We start from the raw sequence: 15827 nt of genomic DNA on the forward strand, positions 1-15827 counted from the left end.
GTTTACTCGAGGTAAACGGTCTACTTACGATATAAGCCAAAATATTCGAAAATGTGACCTACGCCACTGTGATACTGACTTGCTCATTTATACTAAATAAGTTCTACAATAATCATTAAAAAAATTCTTAAATATCTCCTCCATCCACCTTCTCATTAAGAAGCCCCGTATAACCAGACTCCGTTATGTTTCATCCGGAAGCAGTTGATGTATCTCTAATTAACTAGCGCAATTGTGCATTAACGTTCTTTAATAAAAAAAAAATGCGTCTCCACGAGGAACGTATTTGTCGTTAGACGAAATAAGTTTTCAAAGAAACTTTCGTAGAATTTCTTGGCAATGAAGAGAAAATCACCCCAGTGTTTCGTAGCACCGGTTAAGCGTCTGCATCCGGATCATGGGTGGGAGAGGGTTCAGGTAAAGAGAAGCGAGCGTCTTTTGAGGTTCTTTCCGCCACCTAATTGTATCGGGTGTCTTAATCAGCGTGCAAGCTCCTAAAGTCAAAGGTCCTGAAACGAAGAACGAGGAGAGGAAGCGCCTCTCCGTATTCTGCATCTCAAAGGCCGAATTTAAAGGCCGCGTTAAGCCTCCGACATTACACCCGATGCATTTACCCTACCCGAGCATGAATTTAGATAGTGACTTAGGCTTGCGTGTGCTCCTCGCGGCGGGACTGAGCCGCGGAAGCTCCTTCTTGCACGTTTCCCCTTCATCTATCTACAGAATTTTCACGGTAACGAAAAATTTTGTGTCCGAGTTTAATGCGACGGTTTCACTGATTTATCAGAGTACACGTGTATTTTAGAATTACCTTCCAATGATTGTTGACAATGAATTTTATTGAAGTAAGGGAGCTAACATTTTTAGCGAAATTCGAGCGTAAAGATTGAATTGTTAGAAGCAAGGTCATATTTGGAATTTTTCGTATTTATTTGGAGCTGTGTTTAATTGTAGTCTTTTTGATACGTGATTTCTTTGAAATGTTCGAGACAAGGTTACGCGTGAAACTTCATTTTACCTTGAAGCAGAGTTGGGCGTTGTTCGTATCGTTTCGAATAAATATTTATCTAAAATATTTATATTCGAATGAATTCTTTTTAGTCGAAGATTTTATTCGAATAACAATTATTTATTATTCGTAACAAATTATTCTATTTATTTATTCGAGTAATTCTTCATTTTTTATTCTAACAAATTATTCTAAAAATTCCATCAAAGTTGATTAATGTTTGATCGATGACCATACGAAATCTGGAAACTTCTACATATTTTAGAGCCTGTAGCTGAAGTTTTCAATATGCATATAAGTCACCGAGATCTACAAAAATGATTATAGGCATTGCTGGAAAGTCGATAAGCGTCATTTGTATTTTTTCCATTATTCCCATCAATTGCAATTTTTACAGCAATTTCTTTCGACGCCATTCTGTCCAATATATTTTAAGTTAATCCATTTTAAAAGATGCGCCAATACTTTTTCGCGACACTCTAAAACAAACAGCATTTCACGTTCAATATCTAACATTCGGTACAATAAAGAATGTTCTCAGTAGTAAAAGTGTGTCCACGATTTTATACAACTTATGTGCATGACTTTATAATTTAACACAGGCATGTATGCGATAGTACATAAACCTAATATCTTGATAGTTAGGTTGTCTCATAGAATGAGCATAATATTACGCTGGCGTTATATTGAAAATTATATTTTTACGTATTAATAACAAACGAGCCGACAGGATTCATTTATAGCTCCCATCTAATGAATATGAATTTAAGCTGGCGGGTTGGATCAGATATAGGAAGGGTCTTTGATAGACAACCGACCGCCACGTGCTGCCTCTATACTAAAAACCAATATAATCCGTGTTGAATGTAACGACAATGCTATCTATATTTGATCGTAATAATGCGAGGCTCGTTCGCCTACCAAAGACGATGAGGAACGATAAAAACTTCATACGTTTAATACTCCTTTCGAAAGGATATATCGTAAACTGTTCGTTTCATCTTGTTCATTGACATCAGCGAACAGCCGAAGTCGGCTTTCCGGTCGCACCCCATTAGTTTCTATTTGCAATTCGACCGACAACGGCATTCTTTATTACAATCGCGTAATTAATACAGTTTCAAAACATCGGAGCGCCCCCGTGTACGTTCGATTTCGAAAATTCGTCGATAATTAAAGTCACTATGCGCGATATTATTGTATTCGAGTGCGCGCGTAAACGTTTATTGGACTATATAACTTCGTTGGTTTCGACATATTGGGTAGAGAAAAATTGGTAAACTTGTGCCATAACCGATTGATTATTTCTTTGTCTGTGGAATTTTAATTTTTAAGAGAATTGTGAACCGTCTTAATCTGATTTTTCTTGAAAATTACGTGCAAAATGTTGCGACCATATATAATTCTCGGTAAGCGAAGAAGTAACAAATTCCCATTTCAACTCATCTCTTCCTTTTCCTACACAGGTGTTTCATTATGGCATGACTTTGTGGTCCAAAAAATTTCGATTCCAAGCCAAAAATGTCTCTGAAAATGTTTATCTTTTGCCTAATTTTATTAATATTCGTATACGATCTTCTGTCAAGAAATGTTATTAAGTCCATCAACAGATATTTTTTTCTCCATTTTTCTTGATATGAAGGAGACACGATCATTGATAGAGAAATATTGCCGCAAATAGGAACATATATCTTCGATAACAAGAAATTTATCTTATACAGAGGCAGGCTACATTCTGAACCAATTTTTATATCATATTGGTATCAAAATAATTTGAACTCTGAACAGAAATTATAGCAATCACGATTTTTCTGTAACCTTCGATTTTGTGTAAGATTAATGCGATCGGTATTAGCAAATGCTAAAGGAGAGAGAATTTGCATGAACCATGTATTACTTACTATATTTGTGTATAATATGTATTGTATTGATGATGACGATGACTGATGACCGTTGTTATGTGGGTGATTCTAGTAGGGCCTGTGTTCGGGGGCCGATGCGGCGCGGAGGCGCTCGGGCTGGGGTTAGGGTTGTCGCTGGGCCCAGCCTACAGATTCGCTCTGCCCCCGGGACTCGCAGCCAAGACCACCCGCTGCCTTGTATTCGACCAAGGTAGGCCTACCAGCCATCTTCATTAACGCTGCATACCATCCCTGATAGAAAACACTTATTAACCATTTACTATGTTAGGTGTCAGCTAAACTTTCATTCCTTTGCTTATTTATTCCTTCGTTTTCAGAATTTTCGCTTGACTCCTAGAATGTCAAGCACTCAATCACTAAAACGTTCGGATACCATTTAAAACGAAATAATTGTTTAAAAATTTTGAAACGTCAGAGGGATTAGTTTGTTAGATAAGCGGGTTAAAATCACAGAGACGTAAGTGACATTTCTCTCATTGTAAGAATCAAGGAGCGTTATCATTTACTGACATGTGTATTGTTTTTTTTCAGTGATCAAACTTATGTTAAGATAATTTAGAGTTAAGTTGGTTTACAGTAACTTTGGAATTTATTTCACTCGTCTTTTTAACATTGTCGCATCTATATTTTTGGTCACAAGTCAATTTTTTGAAAATATGGCTTATGCCGCTCAGATAACGTCTAAGGAAATATTGGGTTGAAATGACAAGAATAATAACTTCTTCGTCTAAGTTTAGAACGAAAATTTAAACAATGCGTTTTATAGACGTTTCAAACAATTAAATGATTAAAAATATAATATATATATAATTAATAATAATAATAATATATATATATATATATATATATATATATATATATATATATATAATTTATATTACATATTTTATTTATATTTATATATATTATTATATTATATAATATTTATATTATTTTATTTATATTATATATATATGCTTCTTAACTGTCTTTATCAGAGCCAAGAACAAATATACACATACGTATTTGTTCTCAGCTCTGATAAAAAAGTTAAGAAGCATCATTTTTTTTTAATTGTTCCCATCATTTCAACAAATTGCAATGTTTGCAAAAATTTATATATATATATTGTTTAGTAAACCAGATTTAGTAAACCAGACTAATATCTTAAATAATTTCCAGCCATTCGATGCAGTTTTTAAAGAGTTAATCCATTTTAAAAGATGTTCGAATAATTCAATGAGTGATTGTAGGTGACCAAACTTTGGGACCGTTTTCTACAGTTTCTGAAAGAATGAATTATAATCATGATAAATCATGATAGAACATCTCAGAACACCTTCTGCTCACAGTGAATATTTATTACTAGATGCACACACACACACACACAAAATATACAGCATTCATGTCCAAAAATGTGTGAGTTGAAGGATCTTTCGAACGATGAATTTGATAGTTACTCTAAGAGATCATTCCAAGAAAAAACTCTGTCTATAACTTGGAAAGGAATAGTTCACAGATGAATATTTATGCAATTGTTTTTCTCGTTAAGAAAAATAAACTAATGTACCGTAGTTTAATCATCTGTATACCGAAGCTTAATTAGCAAACTACTTAATTTCTATAGGGTCTTCTCTGGAATTAGATTTCAGGAGAATTAATTTATTGATTTATTTTTTAACTTTTCTATAATCTTGAAAGCGTTGATCAGTTAAAAAACATTCTAAATGTGATAAAACTAAAATAGTCTGCGTTTGGTACAGATCAAAATGTAAAAATTCATGGAATTGGCTGAATTTGGGAGATTTTAATGACGGAGGCGGAGTTAGCGGGGACATAGCGGAGATCATCTTGGTTCCAGTAACGGGAACATTGTCTCATCTGTCAATTTAACATCATTTTGTCAACTTTTGAATTAGTAGTCTGACTTGGACAACTCATCTTGCCACAGTTTTTCACTTCCGAAGAGGATATTTCCAAATTAAATTAGCTATTCTAGTAATTTCCAACTATCGTATGAATTCGACAATAAACGAATAAATTGTTTTGCAAAATGTGTGTTCACTTCCTAGTAAGGATGAAAAATATATGGAAATATAAAGCCAAACGAGTGCTACGACCAAGCGGATGAATAACAACGGATAATCGTCTAATAAACGATCGATCGTAGGATCACATCATCGAACCGATATATTGAGACAAGAATATCGATTGCTCTGTTAATTTCCGCAATTCCCAGGGCTTAGAGTGGTCCATCGATCCCCGAAATCCAGCTATAAGATCGACTTGCGCGTTTGCACAGACTAAGCCAACGAGCTATGCTCATCTTCGTGTCTACAAATGTAACAAGACCGATTGCAAACAAGCTTGCACTTCCGTCAGATATCTCTAGGTCGGTTTGCGACGGTAATGCGCTTCAGCGATCGCGCTAGTGCTGGCAAACTTACACACTATTAACACGTCCGTTGCCGATCCGGCTCCCATAAAAATACCGCAATTTCGAAACTGCATCTTTTTGGAAAACAAAGATTGATACGTTACGTTTTATCACTTTTTGAATCTTGTTAGATCGCAAAAATCGTGAAACATCATGGCAATTTTTCAAATCTGGCTATATAATCTGTTGTCCATTTTATATAATATGATTTTTATATATAACAATTTTACTTCAGAAATCACATTTTTTGTACATTCAATTCAAAGTGTAGAGTAATCTTCCGTATAAAGGGAATTTGATTAACACGTTACCCGTATTCGGGTGACATCAAAAGTTCACATCAGGCCGCGTCACCCGTAATTTGGGTATCGCTAATTTGACTATTTACAAAGGATTTCCGAAAATATTTGGAAAAATATTCTACAGGAGGTAATAGAGCTATTGAATTATTATAAAAATGGTCTATTAAAAAAATTATTCGCAGTGTAAAACATTAAAACATTCTCTGCAAAGTTGAGGTTGGTCAGGACAGCTTGGACAAAAAGTTGTTGGTTTTTTCAGATTTGCTCGTGCCTTTGATCGGTCCATTTCGTATCTTTTATTTGAGTAACATCGTTTGCATGCGCGTCTAATGCTTTTTCCGAAATTATTTTTGCGAACGGCGATATAATGCTTACTTTGTCGAACAGAAGGCTTGGTTGTATTTTCAAGCAGATAATATTCTTACGTCTCGCGTAATCCTACAGCGGCACGGGTGGCCTGACGGAGATTTCGTTGCAAACACGCGTGGCAGTCAACGTGTTGATTGAAACTTAGTAGATGAAATATTGTCTTTTATGCAAATTGTGTTGAAAATACAGAGAATCTATTTGAATAGTGAATTCTATACAGGGAGAGTTTGCTGAAGCCTGCTCTAATATGACAGAGTGCAAATGTGCGTTAATATAAAATATTAAATTGCCCAAATAAATTATACAAACAATCGTACATTTACAAAGTTTCAATTGTTCACAGAAAAACTAATCATATATCATTTTGCTTCTTAAAGTCGTCTAAGGACGTCGTGCGGTAACTTCTTGCTATAAAACGTTTCTTTAAGGAATACCAATCGATTCTACAAACACGTAACACATTGCATATACTATAATTTCATTCAATTGAATGCACATTGAAATTCAACACGTTTTCCTAAATGTATTGCATTCTAATTGCAAAATTTAGACTTTACAGTCTAAATGTAAAAACATTGTTACATCGTAAATGTGCACACGAAGACGCGCTCCTTGATTTAAGAACACACCGCGTATGGAATTTTTTGTTCGAGAAGCTAAATTATGCATTCGCTAGTTTCGCGCAAAGATGCACCCGACTCAGCCGCAAGAATGGAATTTCAAAGGCAAGAACAGTGACTCGTTTCGAACTTTCTCGTTCTCCTAGATCATCGTTGCCGCTGAGGCGACAAGGATCTTCTCGCAACGGAGGTATTATTTTTCATAAGCGAGGCGTAAATGGTCGTTCCGTGTGATTGCATGGATCCTCCGGGATGAACGCGTTCCTGGTTTTACTTTAGTTGAAACGGAGAGGGTAATTCCAACGATCCTCAAAACACCTTTTCTTCATCGTGCCGTACGGGAACGCGTATGCGTGTAAACCGCTTGCTTTGAATTATAGATTTCGCGGCTGATTCGTTTCCTAAGGCTAGCGCTTTGTTAATATAAATGTAATGTAAATTATGAAACAGTTTCCTAGTGTCTCGGAATTACACTGCGGATTTTGTGCATTTATGGCAAAAATGAATAGATGAAACACAAACCTGAAAAAATTTTAGAATAATTAAAAAATGTTGCTACGTTATTTTCGATGTATTGATATTATTAAATGAAGAAATATATTTTTATGTCATTTCCATTTCTTAAGGTTGGTATAGAGAGATCATTAGTCTATTTGTTATAGTTATTCTCTCAAACAGGATTTTGATGGAATATTCACTTCCCAAGAAATACTTGTATTAGTATTTGCAAGCGTTTTGACGAATAAAACATACTTATTCTGGTACAGAATACAGATACCGTCAATGTAGGGGTTTCAAGTTTTGCAATTCATGATTATCAAGATTGCAAAGACGCATTTCTGAAGAATTATTCGATAAATTTATATCTTTGAATATAAGTTGTAATAAAAATTGAAACAAATCTAAATTAATATGTTCTTGTTATTTTGACAAAACCATGTAAAATCATCGCGTGTAGTTTCTGCAGTGTCGCGCATGCATCTATAACATTTCTTGACAATCGAAGCAAGAATTATAAAAAAGGCGTAGCATAACACAAAAAATATTCGTCAAAATTATACGTACAGTGATTGCCACGTGTGTACCTTATAATTAGACTGTGGATGTAGATCCTCTACTCCGATTGCAGCAAAACAACCAGGAGTAAAATAAACATTTATTTTAATTCTTAACATTTTTAATAAGTTGAAAACGATTCAACAGCGCGTTGTTAAATTTATCTTCTGAATTTCTTGTTCTGCATTCCATCTACAGAGCTCTGTCATAAATGCATAAATGCATTTCTTAACTTGTTTCGCGTTCTTCATCAGGTTTGCAAGAATTATAAGAATGTCATTTGAAAAATACTTCGCCATAATTGTTCGAGATTGTAACGTGCTAAATATTAACATTAGCCATTCTTAGAGCGGAGGACGATTTTATAAGATCACAGCTGCGTGGAGAATTCAAGCGATACGTTACCGATACGCCGTGATCATAACCGCCCCCAGGGTCTCGGCTGCAAAGGAAACTGCAAGCAGCCGAGACTCTTGGCTGGCTTGAATTCGTTTACTTTCTATTACTACGTTTTCATCGAGGGATAAGATCATTATGCCAGCCTCCCGCTCCAGCCCAGTTCCCCATGTAACGTCTTGCATCGCCACCTTTTCGTCCACCTTTTCGTCCTGCATCCCCTTCCAGCTCCCCCTTGCTCTCCACCCCCGCGCTCATCCCGTTTGCTTCTCGCCTCTTCGCGCGACAGTAATTTTACTTAATTAAATTCCGTTCTTTCTGCCTTTGCTGGCACGACCCCTCTGGCCATCCCCGTCCTTCTATCGCCCGGCGTGGATCGTCACTGATTTTTCTCGGCCTGTCTTTTCCTCTCGTCGCAGGCTTCAAACGATTTTTCCACAATTTTGTGCGCGCCGAGCTAACCTAAAAGCCTCGACAACACCGACGCCCGAAACTTTTGGTTTCCTCGGCAGTCACTCTCGGCGAATCGGCCGTTTACAGGACTCTAATTAATCGTTTCACACCCGTTGATCCGACGTGTTTTAAAGCTTTTCTAAACGTATCCCTTCCCCTCATTTATGCGAGTATCGCCCCGTTTCTTTCTGTTTGGTTGCGCGCGTTTTCGGTGACGTGCTTCTTGATTACAGACCGTTTGGTACTTTCAACCGCTTGGATTGTTAATGATATTATAATTAACAAGAGGATCATATTTGAACAGTTAGCTGCTGCAATCTCTTTGAAATGTGTGCAGGTTACTGTAAATATATTGTAGATGTTTGATTTTCTTCATATTTCGTTTAAATACAACACTTTTGTAAAATTTGTAATTTAATCAATAATATCAAAGTATACCGTGGTGTGAATAATTGTAAATTCAAAGTAACTTTTACATTGTTAGTGATATTTAAACAAAAACTAGGAAAAGGACTATATCTGTATATCTACTATTTTCTACTATTTTTAATATAGAAATATATGAATATGATGTTTTGTTACGTTTTTATTTTTAAGTATTACAAAAAATGTGACTCTATAATTATTCACACCACTGTATAAATATTAGGAGTTTTATTATGTTCCCCGAGAGAGAGAGAGAGAGAGAGAGAGAGAGAGAGAGAGAGAGAGGGAGAGGGAGGGTGAGAGAGAGAGAGAGAGAGGGAGGATGAGAGAGGGGGGGGGAGAAAGTAGTTTAAGGGAGAGGGAGAGCAATCGTTTAAAAATTATTATGTGAATAATAAAATCTTCACAAAAGGAAAAGATAAGCAAGAAAATTGAGAAGTTTTTCTGAGCGTTCACCATTTGCAGACAAAGATTTCTGAAAACATTAAAAATATTTTCTAGGCCGTGTATCAAAGTGTTAAATACTTCGTTTGTGTATAAACGGTTGTAGCGTTCATCAGACGGTTATATTGCAAAATCTAAAATCCACATTCAATAGAACGTTCCAAAAACGAAAAATAAAGGCGGAATAAATAAATTACGAAAAGATGAATGTGACATAAACGAAAATATGCATCGATCTTTTGAAATTTAAATAATTAAGTCATTAGTTCACGCATATGTCTAATGTCGCAAATTTGGTAGTATTCCTCAAAAGATTAAATTGCAAGATCTAAAGACCAAATCTAAGAGAACGATCCCAGAGAAAAAGATAAGGGAGACCGGCAAGAACGGAATTACGAAAAGATAAGGGGTAGCCATTCGGATGAGGAATGATTTACATTGAAGATCTAGCAATCGCGTACAGCAAGATGTCAGCGAGGCTGTAAACGAGGGAAAAATGTCTCTATAGTGGTTTTCGTTGGATAATGTTTGCGGGTACTCGTTAAGCGTCGTAAGAATCAAGGGCCAGGAGAGGAAGGGTAGCTCGGCGAGGACTCGGGGGGCTTTTTATTACTACTTCATCTGCAATTAACATTTATGGACGGCGACTGTCGGCTGGAAAAACTAATTAAATATTCCACGGCACGCCGAATAGGGTTGCTCCTTTACTTACGACCTTGACTGCCAAGAATAAGGAGCGTAAAGACGAAATCAAGAGATAAGAAGTGAAAATGATAGTTAAACGCGGCTTCTTTGATTAAATAACGCATAAATTCATTGCCCCCCCCATACCTCCTCTCGGTACTGCGACGATTTTTGTTTGTTAAAAATACTGGTTGTGCGAGAAAGCGTGCCTTCGGTTTAATTAAAATTTTACTTCTTTTAAACGCGCATTGACGCTGTGCGCGTCGTCGATGACGCTGCCTTTAACCGCCGATATTTATCTCGCTATAAAAGGTCGCTACGGTTACCACGCGGTTAAATTAATCAAAACGCTTTAACGACAATATTGCATAATTATTTTTTCTATTTCTATATTATCTCTTTCAATTTCATGGTAATATTCGGATACTGTTCGCGGAATAATAAATATCGCACGATGATAGATAAAACTACCATTTATCAGAGTGGAATCATCGTGATGCATTCGCGATAATAAATTTTTTCGACTTGACCGACCAACGTGAATAGTTTGATTTATTTTTTTTATCGCGCCCCGATTCGTTTTAATCGTTAGGGCTCTAAATAAGTATTAACATGAAACATTTATCATTTTCAACGGTCATTTTTGTTTCCCGTCGTGTTATACGTCGCCCAACGATTTTTTATTCCTACATAAATTTACATAATCACGCGGATGATCGTTCCCGATCAATCCGAAGTTATCTGCTAAAGACATTTTCGTCTGCTTCGATTTTCCCGTGGGATGTGTTATTCTGTACTTTTTTTTTTACGAGGCGATGTATTATCCAAATAGACAGCTATTTTTTTGTTTCACCTGGTCAGCGACGCCCGATTGCGGATTAATTTTTTTTAGTCCGCGGTAAATCAGAATTACTTCTTCGAATGCTTTTATTCGGCGAAATAACAATACGCGGCTCGCAATTCTATAAAACGTTCGGAAATTACGTTGCACTGAACGCTGCTGGAACTGTATCCTGCAAAAGTAATCGCGTAACTGATTAACGTTAATCTCTTGGAAAATAAGATTTTATTTTCTGCCATTACTTGCACGGCAGATTTTATCTGCGGTTTTTACAAAATCGTTATAAACATCAACTTTACTTTCTGCTTTTTTCCTTTTTTAATTAAATCACGCACATTTTTCGATAGCAATTTTTGTCTACGATAATTACTAAGAGAATAGAAAAGGTTTTACAAATTGGTCTCAAAACGTGTATTTAGTTTTATCTTATTCCCATGCTGACGAAATCTATTTGTTTTTCATCCTTTAAAAAGAGAGTTCAGATATATTTTATTTTGTCAATAATATTTCAACCGAAATTTTGTGGAGAACGAAGCGATTAAATTTCAAGAGTGAAATTGCATAAAAATCATAGTAATCTATACGCTATTGATAGCTCTACAAAAATTGGAAGTCCGTCGAAAAGCGGCAGTGGATTTGTCGGTATTATTTTAACAGCGCAGCGTTTCGCAAAACGCGCCGTATCATTTTCATGAGAAATTAAAAACGTGTATAACAACACGCGAAAAAACAATCTAACACGTAGAAGTATAATGGTAATTTATTTTCCAACAGCACCAAATTTTAAAGGCACGGAACGAATAAAATTTCCGGCGGGAAGTAGATCACAAGGATGCACAAAAGCGCAGATGGAGAAGAAGAGTCGCGAAGTACTCGTAACACGGAGCGAATATTAGGATGCCTATAGTAATTTATTATACAGTATTGCCGCGTAAAAACCGTCGTTGATGTTGCAAGCGGTAAATTTTTCGACACGAGAAGATCGTCGATTAAACTGCGTTCTGCGGGCCCTTTTCGCGACGATAGGCCGGCGGAAATGATTTTGAAAGGTGGTTGCTGCGCCCAGCCGACAGCAGCGCCGAGGAATATATAAATTTTAACGGCTACTATGCTGGGCCTTAATATCCCTGTGGCCAGTTTTGGTCCAGCGTTACTGCTTTTCCTAGTATAGCGGCCTTTCTGCCGTACTGCTCGTAATCGCGTTACACCAAAGTACCGGCTTTTTGCAGCTTCTCATCAAATCGCGCTGCGTTCTCACGCGACTTTTAATAGCGCGCCTTCTATGCCCTCGAATTTTGGGGTGACCTAACTTCTCGGTGTTGCCAGGGGACACGCGGAATGGGAACGTTTTACACGAAATACTCACTTCTGATGCTCATTATTTCTGTACAAACGATAGTATTCGCGTTGCCTCATTCTTCCCGTCGAACTGCTTTAAGACAGGCGACAGCAACCTATGACCCGCAGGTCATCCAGTGATCCAGTTGACGATTTGACAATTATATTTATTTTTGTAGTAATTAGAATTAGAATTTTGAATTTTTTTATGTTTAAAGTTTAAAAGCATATCGTCACTATTTATACAATTATATACTATAAAATCTATGCAATTGTTAACTAAAAGACTGTTTTAAAAGGAAAATACCACTGCACCGCGGTCTTGGAAACAATAATTTTGTGATCATAATTCAATTTTTCAACTTTCATATCTGAACAGAGTTTTTGTTCAAAATAATCCAGAATATTAACAACCTCATTTAATTCTGTGATTAGATACAGCATTGTGAAGGTACAAATATAAAATTAAGACTAAAACTAATTGTTTTAATTACTCGTTACAACGAGTGTTATACTTGTATGCACATAAGCACCTATATTTCAAATGTTTATGCGTGTCAATGTTTAATGTTGGCTTTTTTTTTAAAGGAAAGCTTAGACTGTTGCTAACAGTAACGTTTAAGTCATGTTGAACACTCACGTTTCCTTAAACCATTTAGGATAATCGTGGTTACGATCTTCTGTAACGAATTATTAAACAATTACTAAATGAAAAATATGACTCGGTGCTTGATTGTACACAGAAACGTTAATATTTATCGACCGATCACTTTCGACATTTCATATAATCCCAAAATGTGATTTCCATGCAATAAAATGAATATCATACAAAAATTATATTGAGCCTTTGTATGATATTATTGAAGAAAATTGTACATTGGTTTAGTATGTAGCATGCATTGATGCGACATTTTCGAGTCGTGTCACGAACGTTAGATTGTATTCCAGAGGGACTATATCGCGCAAAAGTCAAATTAAATAGAATCCTGTTTCACTTTCCGTTGGTAAATGCGCTTTATGTTCCGCGTACCTAAATATACCCGTGGAGACTTAGGGTGTTTCGTCGCTTTGGGGATGAAATACTGGAGGGAAGTGGCCGTAGGAAAGATGGGATGAAGGCCGGTTGCTCGATATTTTAATAAAGAAGATTGCAGGACGTCACACACTTACTTAGTCACTAGAAACGATTACGATAAATTAACAGGTCTCGTTTCATTCCCCACTGTCTGAGAAAATTCCAATCTCCGCTCATTCCAATGTACTTTCACGATTTTAATTACCGATTTAATTAGTTTCACTCGAGGATACCTCGATTCGTCGCTAGTCCGCGTCGAGTCCTTGCAATGAGACGATCGTTCGTAATATTTACACCAATTCTGCCCTTCGATTTTTTGAACTCCAACAAAGTTTCTCAAATTGCACAGTTACGATAAAGGTATGCTCGATTTTTAAGCTACCAGTAGAATTTTTGTTTAAAGAAGAAAAAGAGGAATTCGATATAGAACAATGATATGACAATTAATTTAACGATTTATAATTATTCGTAAATAACTGGCGATATGAGAATGCACATATGTCAACGTCACATATTGTTTAATTTAGAATTCTTTTATACAGTGTTAGATACTTTATTGAAATTTGAGAAGAAACATTGAGCCTCAGATTTAAAATGTTAGAAATGTTCTTTGTGCGCGAATAAAACTTTGGGCAGTCAAAACGAATTGTTATTCTATATAGTGTCGTTGATATTGAGCAATTTATGCTGTAAATAATTTTTACATAACCAGAGTTATGTAAAGAGTTAAGAGTACCGAACATGTAAATAAAAGTAAAAGATTTCAATCATTTATATGGGTAATGAAATTTGAGAAATTATTATATTATTATTTATGTGTTTAAGAAAAATGTCTTCTAACGTAGACCATCGTGTTATCGAGGAACAAAGATCTCGAGAGATTCGGAAAAAATAGAAACTAAGGTATAGCGAATGAAATGCCGGAAACTTGGTAGATTAATGCACTGAATGATTAAAAATGCAAGGAACAATGCGTCGAAGGGTGCTCGAATGCCTCAGCTTGCTCGCAAAAACTGTCTGTAACGCGCACGATTAAAAACACGTTGGGTAGCAAAATCTCTGCGGTTCATTTCAATGGTGGGTGAAACGCAACAGAGCAAAAACTGCAGCTAAAATATGCCGGAACGATGCATAATGCATTTTGCGATAAAATATGAATTTATGCACGTGCTGAGTTGCACTGTTTCGATTCGATCGACGATTACAAAGCTCCTCCGACCTCTGTAACGCGTGTAATTTTCACGGAATATTTCAGATTAAATTTTGAAACGCTCGGAAACGCCCGGGCAAATATCACGAGTATAATCCATCGAAAAATACAAAGCGCACTTTTGTTTATTATTCGCCTCGCGTTTGCAAAAATATGCCGGAACACATTTCTGAAATCTTTCTATAAATATCTCTCTCCCTCCCCCTCTCATTCCCCCTCATCAAAAATATTCCACGTGTATAAATGTGAGTCGTTTAACAAATACATAGTAAGAAACAATTTCTTATGATTCAGGCCTCTTAACGTTTTTACAATTTGCGAATTTGAATAAATTTACGAAATTACAATAGATTGGCGTAAAAACTAATTTCCAAATCTGAGGAAGTAATTCCGTCACCTATATGTGGATGATGCGGTAGTCAAAGTGTTAAGATGTTTCATTATAAATGACACACAGTTTGTTCATTTAACACTAACCGCATCGTCACCGGTCAGATTACTGGTTCGACAATGTTTATTCTACGATTATTGAAATTGTAAAGACACTTTCACCGGAAGCCAATCATTAAATTTACTTATCCGAACACATACTAATTTAAAAATTGCAAAATTCTATTTTAATCTTGTAATTTTTATAAGACAACACATACCAGGCAGTCTCAATGCCCGATTCGATTAGTGTTAAAGGATTTCTTATGCAATTATTCGAATGGTCAAGAAATATTTTAATCTTTCTGGGAATTACTTGGAACAAGTAAAGGCATTCTCGGTATTTTCACAAAAATAGTTACATCAGAAAGTAGCAAACATACGTAGTCTCTTAATTTTTGCAAATGTACAGAAGACCTATAATCAACACTTTTTATTTCACCATCGGCGAGATTAACGTTACATGCACGTACTGAGACACAGCAAAATATTTGGTTTACTCGCTGATTTATTTCGTTCGCTCAAGACTAAACTGCATTGATCGAAAACAGTCTCGTGAAAACATATTTCAATATCCGGTCTACTTTCCTTTTTCAGCAAATACACGTTTCAATATCTATTTCCTGTATAACCTGCATTTTTTCGGGGTTGTGTACGTTTTTTTAACTCGTTATCAGGGGTATCGGCAACGTGCGTCGTGAATAAAACGCGGCTACTACCGGGCAGCTGCATCTCCGTTAGTTAAAACTACATAACAATGTGTTTTTGTTGTCGGCTCTGTATTTTGCGCTCTCTGACTTACTTAATTTTAGAAAAAAAAGAAAACATCGACGCCGA

The 15827-nt window shown here is 36.1% G+C and overlaps 1 protein-coding gene across 6 annotated transcripts in view; it reads left to right on the plus strand.

Annotated features, from left to right (window-relative positions):
- LOC143259661 (E3 ubiquitin-protein ligase RNF220) overlaps nt 1-15827 on the plus strand; it is a 225366-nt gene that overhangs the window by 66703 nt on the left and 142836 nt on the right. For 4 of the 6 annotated variants that reach the window (XM_076522920.1, XM_076522922.1, XM_076522916.1 and 1 more), the window contains one exon: nt 2984-3121. The exons of 1 other annotated variant lie outside the window; for it this stretch is intronic. In XM_076522920.1, the coding sequence (XP_076379035.1) occupies nt 2984-3121 (138 nt within the window). The remainder of the gene's footprint in view (nt 1-2983; nt 3122-15827) is intronic. One more of the 6 variants, XM_076522917.1, reaches the window with a different exon arrangement.

Source organism: Megalopta genalis, chromosome 6, assembly GCF_051020955.1.
Source record: "Megalopta genalis isolate 19385.01 chromosome 6, iyMegGena1_principal, whole genome shotgun sequence".
NCBI classification, from domain to species: domain Eukaryota; kingdom Metazoa; phylum Arthropoda; class Insecta; order Hymenoptera; family Halictidae; genus Megalopta; species Megalopta genalis.